At 37.3% G+C, this 15,451-nt stretch overlaps 1 protein-coding gene across 1 annotated transcript in view; it reads right to left on the bottom strand.

Moving 5' to 3' along the window:
* LOC150081003 (threonylcarbamoyladenosine tRNA methylthiotransferase) overlaps positions 1–15,451 on the bottom strand; it is a 176,502-nt gene that overhangs the window by 34,137 nt on the left and 126,914 nt on the right. The window contains exon 10 of the mRNA XM_090381918.1: positions 7,417–7,536. Coding sequence (XP_090238044.1) covers positions 7,417–7,536 — 120 coding nt within the window. The remainder of the gene's footprint in view (positions 1–7,416; positions 7,537–15,451) is intronic.

The following is a 15,451-nucleotide window of genomic DNA, read 5'->3' as shown; positions in this document are numbered from 1 at the left end:
CTCTGGGAATGTGCGGTGGTCATTCCCTGACCTTTCCGCATTCTCCGTATTTGGTGGTGACTGGCTCGAACCCCTGTCTGATCAAGAAGCGTGTGCTATGCACACGCTTCTTGATTAGACAGGGGTTCGAGCCACCTGGCTACGGAGGCACCTTCCAGGGAAAGTAATGCGGTGACTGGTTAAAGAAGCAAGGCAAGATCATCGAGACAAGACTGCAGTTATCGTTCACACACAGTATGGATTTGTTAACAGAAAATGATGCCTGACCAATTTGATTGGATACTATGATTCGGTCACAAAGGAACTGGATGAAAAAAAATTTTGATATCATATACTTGGATTTCAGGAAAGCTTTTGATACTGTTCCACATAGAAGAATGCTGTAGAAATTAGAGCAGTATGGCATTAAAGGAAAGTTACTATGGATAAAAGAATGGTTGAGTAGGAGAAGACAGAGTGGTAATCGCCGGACACTGCTCATTGTGGAATAATATTATTAGTGAAGTCTTCCAGGGTTCACTGTTGGGACCATTGTTGTTTTCTATATTTATCAATGATACTGATGAAGGTATATTGGGCTTAATGTCCAAGTTTGCAGATGATACAAATCAGGATTGTTAACCACAGTAATGACAGGACACTGCTGCAACGGGATCTGGAAAAGTGGGCTGAGAGGTGGCAACTGTAGTTTAACATTAAAAAAATGCAAAGTACTGCAAATGGGTAGCAGTAACCCCAGAGTAATGTACTGGCTTTCAGATACTACACATGGTATTAGAGAATGAAAAAGACCTGGGGTAATTGTGCAGACAGATATGAAGTTTCGGAATTGTGCAGACAGGCTGCCAGAGCAGCTCATGGTGTCCTGTCAATGATATACAAGAACTTTGCTAGCAGGAATAAGGAGGAGATTATTCCCTTTGTATCAGGCAATGGTCAGGATACAACTAGGGTACTGCATACATGTCTGGAGACCTCATTTCAGGAAGGATGTAGAATAATGCTTCTGGAACGAGCACAGAGAAGGACAACAAGATTGGTGAGGGGAACAAAAGGGTGCTATTACCAAGAAAGGTTTTAGTTCTGAAAATTGCAGAATCTGTACACTAGGCACCTGTGAGGTGATCTGATTGAGGTGTATAAGGTAAATGGTTTGAGCTTTCTTCTCGCTCAGATTATACACCTGACGGCGCATAAATTCAAATTGAGGAAAGACAGTTTCAGAATAGATATGCAGAAATTTGCATTTAGCCCATAGATAGTTGATTGCTGGAACAAACTTTCATCAGTTGTTGCGGAAGTTGATAGCTTAAATTAATTCAAAGAACTGGACAAACATTTGGAGCAAATGGATTTGTGAAATAAGCTTTTTTTTTTGGCTGGTGCTGTATAAGCTTGCTTTCTTGCGTTATATTCCATTTATAATGCCAATTAGCCTGGATCGTAATTAGCTGTTAATTGCCATCTGAATAATAAAATGATTGCACATTAGAGAGAACAATGCTATTCTCACATGTTCTGTTTTATAATGCTGACTAGCAAATTGACAGCCAATTCCTTAATGGAAATAATGCAGAAATTTAAAATTTTTTTAAAATTCCACTTTTAGCATAGTTTTACTTGTTTTTCGTAAAAAGAACAAGACAGAGAAAAACTGAGTTTTTTATTCAAAAAGACTGAAAACCAACTATACTACAAAGGTGACATGGAGAATAGATCAAATAAAGTTAAAAAAAAAAAAAAAAAAAAAAAAATGGATTCTCCATTGTAAATCTGGAATCTGATCATTTCAATTTTACAATAATATATATACGCAAAGTGGAGGAGAAATTGTTGAAGTTAAACATAAGGAAGGTATCTGGGGTGGATGGGATATATCCAGTTATATTAAAGAAAACAGTAAAGGAAGTAAGCAAACCCTTAGCCATAATTTATGAAAGCTTCCTTGGACTCTGGAGAGGTGCCTATAGACTGGAGATGTGCAATTTGTCCCCAGTTCACAAAGGATGACATGGGTAATTACAGACCTGTTAGTCTAACTTCTGTTCCAAGGAAAATAATGGAGTCACTGGTTAAAGAAGCAATGCAGGATCATCTAGACAAGACTGCAGTTATAGCTCAGACACAGCATGGGTTTGTTAAAGGGAATTCTTGTCTGACAAATTTGATTGGATACTATGACGTGGTCACAAAGGAACTGGTGAAAAGGATAATTATGATCTCATATACTTGGATTTTAGGAAAGCTTTTGATATTGTGGCACATGGAAGACTATTGTACAAATTGGAGCAGTATGGCATTAAGGGCCAGTTGTTAGAATGGATAAATGGATGGTTGAGTGGGAGGGGAGAGAGAGAGAGAGAGAGAGAGAGAGAGAGAGAGAGAGAGTGGTTATCAATGGACACTGCTCTTCATGGACTAATGTTATCAGTGGAGTCCCCCAGGGTTCGGTGTTGTGTCCATTGTTGTTTTCGGTATTTATCAAGGTTTATCAGGGTTAATGTCTAAGTTGGGAGACGATAAGAAGGTTCATCTAGACAAGATGGCAGGGTTGTTAATGACAGTAATGATAGCATGCTACTGCAACATGATCTGGAAAAGTTGAGCAGATGGGCTGAGAGGTAGCAACTGAAGTTTAACATTGACAAATGTAAAGTACTGCATATGGGTAGCAGTAACCCCAGAGTAATGTATCAACTGGGTGGTACTACACTCAGTGTAGTGGAGAAAGAAAAGGACCTGGGGTAATTGTGCAGTCAGATATGAAGTTCTGAGCAGTGCAGACAGGCTGAAAGAGTAGCTCATGGTGTCTTGTTAATGATATACAGAAATTTTGCTAGCAGGGATAAGGAGGTGATTGTTACCTTGTATAAGGCAATGGTCAGGCTACATATTGAGTACTGTATACAGATCTGGAGGCCTCATTTTAGGAAGAATGTAGAGCTATTTGGAACAAGGTTAGTGAGGCGGAACAAATGGCTGATGTTACCAGTTAAGGCTTAAGTTCTGCAAAAATGAGGCTTCTGGAGACTAGATATCTGTGAGGTGATCTAATTGAAGTGCATAAAGCCTTGAATTGATTGAGCAAGCTCAATGCTAATGGGATTCTTCCTCTTGTTCAGATTACTCACCTGAGGGAGGGTATAAATTCAAATTGTGCAAAGACAATTGTAGAATAGATGTGCAGAAATTCGCCTTTAGCCAGCAGGTGGTTAAAAGTTGGAACAAACTTCCATCTGTTGTAGTGGAGATCAACAACTTAAAGGCAGAAGTAAACAAACAGTTGGAGTGAATGGATGGGAAGGGTGGTTTTTGTTTTTTTTTTTTTTTTTTGGCTGATGCTATATAAGCTTGCTTTCTTGCATCATATGCCCTACTAATGCTAATATATCAATAACAAATAGCACAATGATATTTGCTTCAATATACTTAAATAAAACTCATGTAACTTCTCACCTAGTGTATCTATTTAGTTTATATTTTAGTCTCCCACTATTTCCATGAAATATTTCATAGTCTTTGGCAAAGGATGCTAAGAAAAACAGCAAGGATTTCTTTACTTATATAAACTATAAAAGTAAATTGATGAATCAGATTGGTCCACTTGATACTGATGGTTCGACTGTTGATAATCCTGCTCAGATAGCAAACAAACTGAATGAGTATTTTGCATCTACATTCACACGAGTTATTAAGGAAGGAAAATGCCAGAAGCTAATCATATTGTAGCAGGGTGTTTAATGATTTTGTAATAGCTGAGAGCAAAGTGGAGGAGAAATTGTTGAAGTTAAACATAAGAAAGGAACCTGGGGTGGATGGGATCTATCCAGTTATATTAAAGGAGGAGGCAAAGGAACTAAGCAAACCCTTAGCCATAATTATGAGAGCATCCTTGGAGGTCCCCCGCAGACTGGAGATGTGCAAAATTATCTTTAATTCACAAGGGGGGGGGGAGATCGAAGGATGGCACAAGTAATTACAGACCAGTTAGTTTAACTTCTGTTCCAGGTAAAATAATAGTCACTGGTTAAAGATGCATTGCAGGATCATCTAGACAAGACTGCAGCAATAATTCAGATGCAGCATGGGTTTGTTAAGGGAGAGTCTTGTCTGACAAATTTGGATACTACGATGTGGTTGCAAAGGAACTCGATGCAAAAATAATTTTGATATCATATACGTGGATTTCAGGAAAGCTTTTGACACTGTTGCGCACAGAAGACTACTGGTGCCTCCGTAGCCAGGAGCAGCAGAGCATAGCACACGCTTCTTGATTAGACCGGGTTTCAAGCCCGTGACAACCAAATACGGAGGATGCGGAAAGGTCACGGAATGACCACCGCATATCCCCGGAGCAACATGGCCTTAGTTGCTAATGCTCCTAAAAACAAAATAACAACAATAACAGAAGACTAATTGTACAAATTGGAGCACAATGGTATTAAGGGTAAGTGGCTACAATGGATAAAAGGGTGGTTGAGTGGGACAAGACAGAGGGTGGTAATCAATGCATGCTGCTCTTTGTGGGCTAATGTTATTAGTGGAGTTCCACAGGGTTAGGTGTTGGGCGCACTGTTGTTTTGTATATTTATCAATGATACTGATGAAGGTATATCAAGCTTAGTGTCGAATTTTGCAGATGGAAGAGAAAAAAAAAAGGGGGGTTGGCTGGGTTGTTAATGACAGTAATGGCAGCGTGCTACTGTAACTGGATCTAGAAATTTTTAGCAGATGGGCTGAGAAGTGGCAACTGAAGTTTAACACAGAGAAATGCAAAGTGCTGCATGCATATGGGTAGAAGTAACCCCAGAGGAATGTACCAACTGTGTGGTACCACACTTAGGGTGGTAGAATATGAAAAAGACCTGGGAGTAAGGAGTAATTCTGCAGTCACATATGAAGTTTCCTGAGCAATCCAGACAGGCTGCAAGAGCAGGTCATGGGGTTTTGTCAATGATGTACAGGAATTTTGCTAGCAGAGAAAAGGAGGTGATTATCCCTTTGTATAAAGCAATGGTCAGGCTATGTCTTGAGTACTGCATACAGGTCTGGGGGGGGGCTCATTTTAGGAAGGATGTCGATTTGCTTGAGCGTGTACAGAGTTGTTGTTGTTATTTGGTTTTTAGGAGCATTAGCAACTAAGGCCATATTGCTCCGGGATATGCGGTGGTCATTCCCTGACCTTTCCGCATCCTCCGTATTTAGTGGTGACGGGTTCGAACCCCGGTCTAATCAAGAAGCGTGTACTACGCACTGCTGCTCCTTCCCACCTGGCTACGGAGGCGCCTACGTGTACAGAGAAGGGCAACAAGATTGGTGAGGGGAATGAAGGGGGATCCTCTTACCAAGAGAGGCTTAAGTTCTGCAAACTGTAGCGGCTGGAGATTAGGCACCTGCGAGGTGATCTGATTGAGGTATATAAAGCCTTGAATTGTTTGAGCATGCTCAATGCTGATGTGATTCTTCCTCTTGCTCAGAATAAATTCATATTAAGGAATAAATAGGAATAAGGGCATAAATTCAAATTGAGGAAAGAGATGTAGGATTGATGTGTGGAAGCTTCCTTTAGCCAGCGGGTAGTTGGTTGGTGGAACAGACTTCCATCCTTTGTTGTGGAAGTTGATAGCCTAAATAAATTTGAGCTGGACAGGTACAGGAAACCCTTGATTAATGCGGTTTTGAACAATGCGGTTTTAATTAGTGCGCAAAATTTTTTTGATACCCCCTTAATATATGCGTTATCAAATTTGATTAGTGCGCTGTTTTTTTCTTGCGGTGCTTGGCAACTCACAACGGCGCCTAAAGCGGCAAATACGTGATACGCACTCACCAGGGTCTTCTAACTTAAATGAATGGGAATCGACTCCAAAATGCTCGACAGCAGCACCCCATACCACTCTGAAATTGAAATTTGCTCTGGTAACTCATATTCTTTTATTCTTTTATTATTAATATTAAACTTCTTTAATATTATGATATTAAAGAAGCAGTTGAGAACATACACAAATCGTGGGAAGAAATGACGAACAGCTGCATGAGAGCTGTCTGGCAGAATCTTTTGCCTGAATGCACAAATGATTTTTGCGGTTTCATTAATCCTGTCAACAAAGTTATTAATGAAATTACTACAATTGGAAAAGACCTCGGCTTTGAGGAAGTAGATTCAGAAAACGTTAGAGAATTATTGGAATCGCATTCAAAAGACTTAAGTAACGACGATCTTCTTGAAATTAAGCATCAACATGCATACGAGGAAGAAGACGAAAATGAAGCAGAAGAAAAGCAATTTGCTCCCAAAGAAATTTCATTCAAAAAACTTGAACTATTTAATACACTTTAAAAAGCAAAAGAACTCATACTAGAGATTGATCCAGATGCAGAGAGAAGCATGAACGTTCGTTGAGGGTTAGATAAGCAAATTGATTGTTATCGCAAAATCATGGAGGAAAGGAAGAAAGCTACCACTGTTCAATTGAAGTTAGATAAGTTTTTTTTGCAAAAAATAAAATTTAAATCATACTATCTTTTTTTAAATTTATTCCTTAATAATTTAAAAACTATGCAGTGCATTATAGGTACGTATTGAGTAAGAAAAAATATATTTGTACAATTTCATAATTTTCAAGGATTCATTATAATTATTCCCATTGTTTCTTAAGTTTGATTAGTGCGGTTTTAATATGTGCGGTATATTTCAAGGATTCATTAACCGCACTAATCAAGGGTTTCCTGTATTTGGAACGAACAGAGGGGTGAAATGAGAGCATGTTTTTTTTTTTTTTTTTTTTTTGGCTGATGTTGCATAAACTTGCTTTCTTGCATTGTATGCCTCTACTAATGCTATTTTACATTCATTATAATGACCTTGAAAGATAAACTATTTCCCTATAGTGGGCCAATTTTTTCACTACTCTATCTTGTTTTTTTAAAGACAATATTCACATTTCAAAATAAAAGAATGCTATTAGCTAATGACGAGATTGTAGGCTGACTGTGAGAAATCATTTGTTGACATAATGAAACTAACTTCAACTAGAAATTCATTTGTATAGATATGTTTATTAATATGCCAATCACAAACAAAATTAAGGTTTTACAAACTATAACCTTAATAATAATAAAAGTAATGGCATGCATTCTGAGATCAACATCATTAAACAGTTTGGCACCCAAGAGTACAATGTTCACCAATCCAAAAGAAAGAAAAAAGACTGAAAACAGAAATCTGCTGCAACAGGTAAGACCAGAGCACAAAAGGCAAGTATCTGGACTAATGATGATGTGTTATTTACTTAGGCTAACAATATTATTTATATATATATAATATTATTATATATATTGATATATAATAATAATATTATTATAAATTAATTAATTGATAAATTAATAAGGTGAAAAAATATCAAAATCACTTACATCTTGAGCAGGTATGCGTTTCATGTGAGCAGCAGGAGTACCAGGTCTAGGATAGAACTGGTTGATAAACAATGAAGGAAACTTGTAATCCCTTACTAATGCCAACGTTTCTTCAAAGTCCTGAGAATATTCACAATATAACAAAATTTATTAGCTTCATCAACAGGGGCCAGAAAGTGGAAAATTTTAATGACTCATATGAATAAAAAAAAGAAGTTTCATATGACTTAAGTACTTCACCCACCACAGAGGCCTACAAGGGGAATGCCCAGTCTGGAGCAAGTACTGCACACATGAATGGGATGCTAAGTTTACTTAGATTACAATACCTGCATTTCCAATAAGTTTTGACCCTGTCCCAAGACTAGAAGAAAGGAGGCTTACTAGAATGCAGTGGACACTAGTAGAAAAAACTACCTGCTGAGTGATCCCAGTTGGGCTGGCCCAGAACCTCCTGACTAATCAAAGCAGAGGCCAAGATGGCGTATTTGGGCTGTGCATCCTCACACACCAGGATCCTTTTTCTGAGTTTCCTGGGTTGCAGGGCATGACACGCCAGATTCTAATAATGTAACTCTGGAACCAAAGATCTCAGCCAGCGATGTTGATTTGAAGTCGCCCTCACCACGTACTGGTGTCCGTGTTGAGGCGGTTCAGAAAGTACATCTATTTTTGGACATGGTAAAATGTATGATAATATACTTGAATATAGCCCAGCATGTAATGTATTATCAAGTAAAACAAAGTTTTGTCAAGCACACAATAATATAGCAGTAGATAAAGTAGAAAAGAAAGAACTTCTTAAAGACAAAAAAAGTGGTTTATTTGAATAGTTCATTAATTTATTTATTAGTGAGTAAAGCAAATAATTGAAATAAGGAACACACCACATGTGCTAGCTATTATTTTCTAGACAGTAATTCACTATGGTAGCATAGTATATGCTACGTAGAATACATACACAGTCTGAGAATTTAAACTAGATCTAGTTCGCAATCTGTATGCAGTCACGTGCAGTGGTGGTGCAAGAATTGGTTCGTGTTAAGTCCTTCGGTTTTTATGTTTAAAATGTATTATTTGCGACCAGTTTTTTGGAGGCTGCTGCACCTCCTTGAATATTAAAAAGCTTAGCAAAGCAAAGAAACAATTTTATTTGCCTTTCGTGTGCAAAACAACAAGAGAGCTCAAAAGAATCAACTGTTCTGATAAATGCTGTTAGTTAAGAAACATAAAATCTAAGGAAGCACATCCAGTTGCATGGGTGGACAGTGCAACGTTGAGTCTGTTTGGTGTGACTTAAACACTGGGAAAGGGAAAATGAGATTAGGAGCATGTTATAGGCCTAATGACTCTGATGAGTACAATGAAAACTGTACAGAGAAATAGTGTGGGCCAGTAAATCAGAATGTCTTGTAATGGGAGATTTTAACCTTCCAGATATTAACTGGAACTTGTGGAATGGTCACTTGCATGTCAGCAAGACTTATGGATTTATTGGAGGATTGTTTTCTACAGCAATATGTTTGAGGGGCAACCAGAGGGAATAATACTCTTGATCTGATTATCAGCAGCGATTATTCATGCATAAAGAATTTGCAGATAAAGGAACCACTAGGTGACAGTGATCACAGTGTGCTGATGTGGTATTTACTTAAAGATGTAACTGAATGAGTATTTTGCATCTACATTCACACATGAAGAGTTAGTCAAGGACGAGAATGCCAGAAGTTTATCAAACTAACTGGGAGCTAAGTGGTTATGTAATAACTGAGAACAAAGTGGACGAGAAATTGTTACTTAAAGATGTAACTACCATCAAGGGTAAAGGGAAATGTTTTTGTTTTCGTAAAGGTGACTACAGTGGTCTCAGACAGTTTTTATATTCTATACAGTGGGATCAACTGATGATGTTATCAACAGTGAATTCTAAATGGGAAGCCTTCAGAAACTTAATCTTGGAGGCTACTAAGCTTTTCATACCAACTAAGAAATACTGTTCAAGGTTCAGGCCTAAATGGATGTCAGATGAATTAATGAGATCTGTGGCAGAGAAGAAAAATGCATGGGATGCATATAAATTATCAGACGACACAGAAGCCTATGGCAGATATAAGCTAGTCTATAATGAAATCAAAAAGGAGGTTGGGCAGGCAATGGCAAATTACAAGAAATCTTTGGCAAAGGATGCAAAAAAAATCAGCAAAGAGTTCTTTACTTAAGTAAATTCTAGAAGGAAGGGGATGATGAATCAGATTGATCCACTTAACATAGATGGTTCGATTATTGATGATCCTGCTCAAGTAGCTGATAAACTGAATGAGTATTTTACTTCTGCATTCACACATGAAGAGTTATCAAGGACGAGAATGCCAGAAGTTTATCAAACTCTAAGAAGGAGCTAAGTGATTTTGTAATAACTGAGAGCAAAGTGGAGGAGAAATTGTTGAAGTTAAACATAAAAAAGGCGCCTGGGGGCAGATGGAATCTATCCAGTTATATTAAGGGGTGCACTTATGAACAAAGGCTTTAAGTTCTGCAAGTTGCAGCATCTGGAGACTAGGCATCTGCGAGGTGATCTGATTGAGGTGTATAGGGCCTTGAATGGTTTGAGCAGGCTCAATGCTGATGGGATAATTATGCTTGCTCAGATTAAGAACCTGAGGAGGCATAGATTCAAATTGAGGAAAGACAGTTGTAGAAGAGATGTGTAGAAACTGGCTAATTGCATTTAGTCAGTGGGTAGTTGATTGCTGGAACAGACTTCCATCTGTTGTTGTGGAAGCCAATAGCTTAAATAAATCTAAGGCTGATCTAAACAAGTATTTGGAGTGACTGGATGGGCAAAATGGTTTTTTTTTTTTTTTTTTTTTTTGGCTGATGCTGTATAAGCTTGTTGCATCATATGACTCAACTAATGCTAATAAAACAATTTGCTATTTCTGGTTTATTGGAGTTCCTGCTAGTGGAATTTGTATAAACGGGTAGTAAACTCAATCTAATTGAATTTGCGATAATACCGATAGCTGGAATTCTGCAGGTTTAAGTTATTATGGTAGTTCCCTCCCCCTTCAATGAAATCTTCAATCATATAAAAATCAAATAAATTTTCAGAATCTTCTCTTCATTCCTATTGTGTTGTGTTCAGTTGGGGTGATTCTGCCATGTTCGATTGCCATTTCTCGTATACACAAAGGCGACTCATGCATAAGCGAATTCAGTTTGTGTTATATGTGACATCGTCCCCATATTTATACAATGTGTATGATCGAATTTGTGTAGTGTAAACACGTTTTATACAAGAACTGACTGTATTTGGATTTCAGGAAAGTTTTTTTGAAATCCAAGTATATGGTACAAAAATTGTTTTGATACTGTTACACATAAAAATGTGTAACAGTATCAAAATGTTTTAATTAGAGCACTGTGGCATTAAGGCTGTTGTTATGTTATGTTATTTGGTTTTTAGGAGCATTAGCAAATAAGGCCATATTGCTCCGGGATATGCGGTGGTCATTTCCTGACCTTTCCGCATCCTCCGTATTTGATGGTGACAGGTTCGAACCCCGGTCTAATCAAGAAACGTGTACTGCGCACTACTGCTCCTTCCCACCTGGCTACGGAGGCGCCGGCATTAAGGCAAGTGACGGATAAAGAATATAGAATGGGAGAAGACATAAGGCTGTTAATGGACCCTGCTCTTCGTGGACTAATGTTATTTAGTGGAGTATCTCAAGGTGTTCACTATTCAGTGTTGGGTTGTTTTCTGCATTTATTAATGATATTGATGAAGGTACATCAGGCTTAATGTTTTCAGGTGATAAAGTGTCGGCAGGGTGATAAATGACAATAATGAAGGCATGCTAAAGCAACAAGATCTAGAAAAATTGGGCAGATGGGCTGAGAAATGGCAATTGAAGTTTAACATTGACAAATGCAAATTACTGCATGCAAATATCAGTAATACCAGAGTAACATACCAGCTGTGTGGTACTACACTTAAGGTAATGGAAAATGAAAAAGATCTGTGAGTAATTCTTCAGTCAGATATGAAATTCTCCAAGCAGTGCAGACAGGATGCCAGGACAGCTTATTGGGTTTTAACAATGATATACAGGAATTTTGCTAGCAGAGATAAGATCCTGGGCCAAGTTATAGTTTGATAGGGTATTATTATGATTGTAACTATACAAATACTTGTATTGTTGCAATCATACTATTCAACAAATGGCCACAATCAAATGGATAATTAGGCTATTGGCCTAACCTCTTCCAAACGTTGATTCCATAAAGTAAGCAGTGGGAGTGTGTATCCTATTTATCACTAACTTTGATTCCCTAGAGTAAGTAGCAGGCGTGAGCATAAATTACATCGTTCATGATTTCAGTTCTAGCTGTTCGAAATTAGTAGGTGCATCAAAGATGTTTACACAAAAAATCTTTTGTGCGTACAGGGTATACATGCAATTTTTTTTTTTTTTTTTTTTTTTGATGCTGTATAAGCTTGCTTTTTTTGCATCATTTATAACTAGGAGGTGAAGGCTACATTATCTTAATAGATAGGCAGTTCACAATGCCTACACCTTTTCAGGACCTGCAACAATATGGATTTGAAACTTGCAGAACTGTGAATCTGATAAGAAACAAACTGCTATCTGCTAAAGTGAAAAAAAGAAATGTTCTTTCTACTCATCAAGTAACTTATCTGCAATAAAGCAACATGATAAAAAGTTCTTGATGCTGTCTGCAATATACAGAGGACAGATTATGATTTCATAAGGTCAATAGAAGTAATAAAGTAGACAGATGTAATTGGATACAATTCCAATATGGAAAAAGTCGATAGGTTGGACCAAAAAAAAGAACTACAGTGAAACTTCCCTTTAACGGACAGCCATGGGGAACGAAAATATGTCCGTTAGAGAGAAGTGTCCGCTAACAAGAAGTCTGAGGAAGAAAAAAAAGAAAGAAAGAAAAATTGTTAAACGTTTAATGTAAAATTAAATTAAAATATATAGAGATTTTGAACAATATTTTTGTAAATAATATACATACAATTGTGCTATGCATATTATGACTTTATCTTAAGAAAAATACATACAGTAATCACTTATTTTCTTCTGCACCTTCTTCCGGCTGATAATTTTGTTTTCAACATTTGTTCGGAGTGAAGAAATCATCGAAAGTCCTTCAGTATCTTCTTCAGCGGTGAAAAAAATTTTTAAACGATTGATTTGTATGAGCGCTTCTTCTATTTTCATCAGTGGTTCGTCGTTAATATGTTCTTCGACAGAATGACCTCCTTCCATTTCTTCATCCTCATGAGGAACTTCTTGAAAAATATCGATGTTAATGTCGTTGATATCTAGAGCACCATCTTCTGTAGGGAGGTTTGAGTCTATATCTTTGTAGCCAGGGTCACTTGTAGTGGAAGTATCGTATATTATCAACAGATGTTGAAGTTCTTGTTCTTCTTGGTGCTCCACATTGCTGTTCACAACTTCAATTTTTGCGTTTGAGAAGCCAGACTACAAAACAGTTCACGACAGTTTGTTTTCTAATTGTGTTTACTGAAGAGAAAATCCACTGAATTGCATCTAGGATGCTGATTTTCTTTGCAAGGTCACTCACACATGTTACATTGTTTATGTTTGCAATGAGATGTGTTAAAACACGTTTTCTGTAGAGAAGTTAAAAATTTTTTTATTATCCCTTGATCCAAGGGCTGACACTCTGCAGATGTTTGGTGGCAGAAAAACGATTTGAATGTTGGACAATTCAATGTGCGGGTGAGATGCAGCATTATCCATGAAAAGAATAATTTTTCTGTTTTGACGAATCAGGTTTTGGTTAAAGTGACTTATCCATTTGCTCATGATATCTCGTGTCATCCACGCTTTTTTATTAGACTTCCAGTCAACATCCAAAAGATTCAACTTTATGCCCTTGAAACAACGAGGATTTTGTGGGTTTCCTATAACAAGAGGTTGTTCAAAGTCTCCAAGCATATTTGTACACAATGTACAGTCAAGCGTTCCTTAGAAATTTTTCCGCCCTGGCACTTTTTGTTTTTTAGACTCATTGTTTTTTCAGGAAGAGCTTTAAAAAAACAACCCTGTTTCGTCACAGTTGTAAATATCCTTAGCTTCAAAATCACGACATAAATCTTCCAATTTGACGGTCCACTCTGTTACAACCCCAGCATCAACAGATCCACCTTCACCACTTACGGTTTTCCAAGAAATTCTATGCAGAGTTTTGAACTTGTCTAGCCATCCCACAGAAGCTTTGAGCCCATTTACTCCCATACATTTCGCAACCTCCAAAGCCTTTTCCCTAATAATAGGCCCATTAATGGGAATTTTTTTTAGCATGTGCGCGACAAATTTGAAGTCCAACGGTTTACGGGAATGATTTTTGAACCTGATCAAATCCCGTGTTGCCAAAATTGTTTGAGCAGTTCATTTTTTTTCTTTAGGATGTCGCTTACCTGCGTCTTCCCGATTTTGAATTTTGCAGTGAGATTGCGAACACTATTTTTTTGCCGATGATACGCATTAATGAGTTCGACTTTATCTTTTAAAGTTAAATGTTTACGAGAAGACATTGTGCACTTCACTGAACAAAACTGAAAAGACGAAAGGCCGACCATATCCCCCCTCCTGCACATACCGAATTCATCAGAAGCTTTGCACGTGCCTTAAAATTCTTGAAAAAGGGTTTAGAACCGCGACGTAAACCTTGATAAAATTCAGAGAATCGGAAATAGAAAATAAACACACAATTGAGGCAATACGTGGAAGAAAAGTTCCTAGAAAAAGGGCCGTAAGCTCGCCCGCTGTCCGTTATGGGGAGATCAAATTAAGTGCTAATCTAACCGAAACAGTGCAGATTGCATGTCCGCTAGACAGAAGCTGCAAACACGTTAAAACCAATGGAGGTGAGTTGGGGAATTTGAAAATGTCCATTGTAGAGAGATGTCCGTTAACGAGAGGTGTCCGTTAGGAGAAGTTTCACTGTATATGAGTACTTCAGAAAAAAATGTTAGGTGGTAAAGGAAACTTTTTTTTTCACTTAACTTACTGTTAACTTGTGTGCACTTACTGTTACAATGTCTGTTAAAGACACTGCAACAGTAAGTGCACACATTCTGCATGAGAAAAGTAGTGGGCAAGAGGACCTTCTAGAACTTTGACACAAAATGATCCATGGATTGTTTGAAGAGTAGACAATGGAGCCAAAACTTTTCAGGGATGAAGCTGATCAGAAACAGATCAGCTTCATTCCTTCATTGCTCATCTCACAGAAAGGTACTTGCCTACAGATATTCCACCAATACAAGGAAGTTGTAGGGTGTGTGTGTGTCCAGGAAAGAAATGATGGCATATAAGAAGCATTCACCAAAAGAAAATATTAAACCTTCATTCTGACACTATTTGTTTGCAACACTGTTTCTAGAATCAAATATTACCAATGAACTAAACCTTTTTGTATACACTAAAATGTGGAAATTGTCTTATTTTAAAAATAAAATAAATCTTTAAAAATAAAATAAAATAAAAGGATTTATTTGGAAGGTTAAACTGTGTAGTTAATGGAATTGTTTTAATGCTTATGGAAGAGCAAACTTCCATGGTACTGCCCTACTTTCACACAAATGGCCTTAGTAAAGTCACTAAAGTCATGTCTCAAAAGGCTAATTAAAACATATTTGTACCAATTTTCCATATTATTATGCAAAAACCCAAATAAAAAAAGCCACCCATGCAGAATAATAATCAGATGATACTTGTACTTTTCTGATGTTTATTTAGATATTTATAAAATCTTCATTAATAATAATCAGATGATACTTGTAATTTTCTGATGTTTATTTAGATATTTATAAAATCTTCATTACCTACAAAGTAAACAATTACATAAGGTTTTATAATGAATAATTTAAACAGAAAGTAAACGTAAGCAACAAATTCTGTTGACTACTCTGTACCACAATGCAGCTTCCTCTGCTAATTCTCAGTAGCCACTAGTTAGTGGG

The sequence above is a fragment of the Mastigoproctus giganteus genome, chromosome 9 (assembly GCF_048544385.1).
Source record: "Mastigoproctus giganteus isolate SK-2022 chromosome 9, ASM4854438v1, whole genome shotgun sequence".
In the NCBI taxonomy this organism is placed as follows: Eukaryota; Metazoa; Arthropoda; class Arachnida; order Uropygi; family Thelyphonidae; genus Mastigoproctus; species Mastigoproctus giganteus.
The sequence above is the reverse complement of the archived record's forward strand: the minus strand, read 5'-3'. Positions and strand labels throughout refer to the sequence as shown.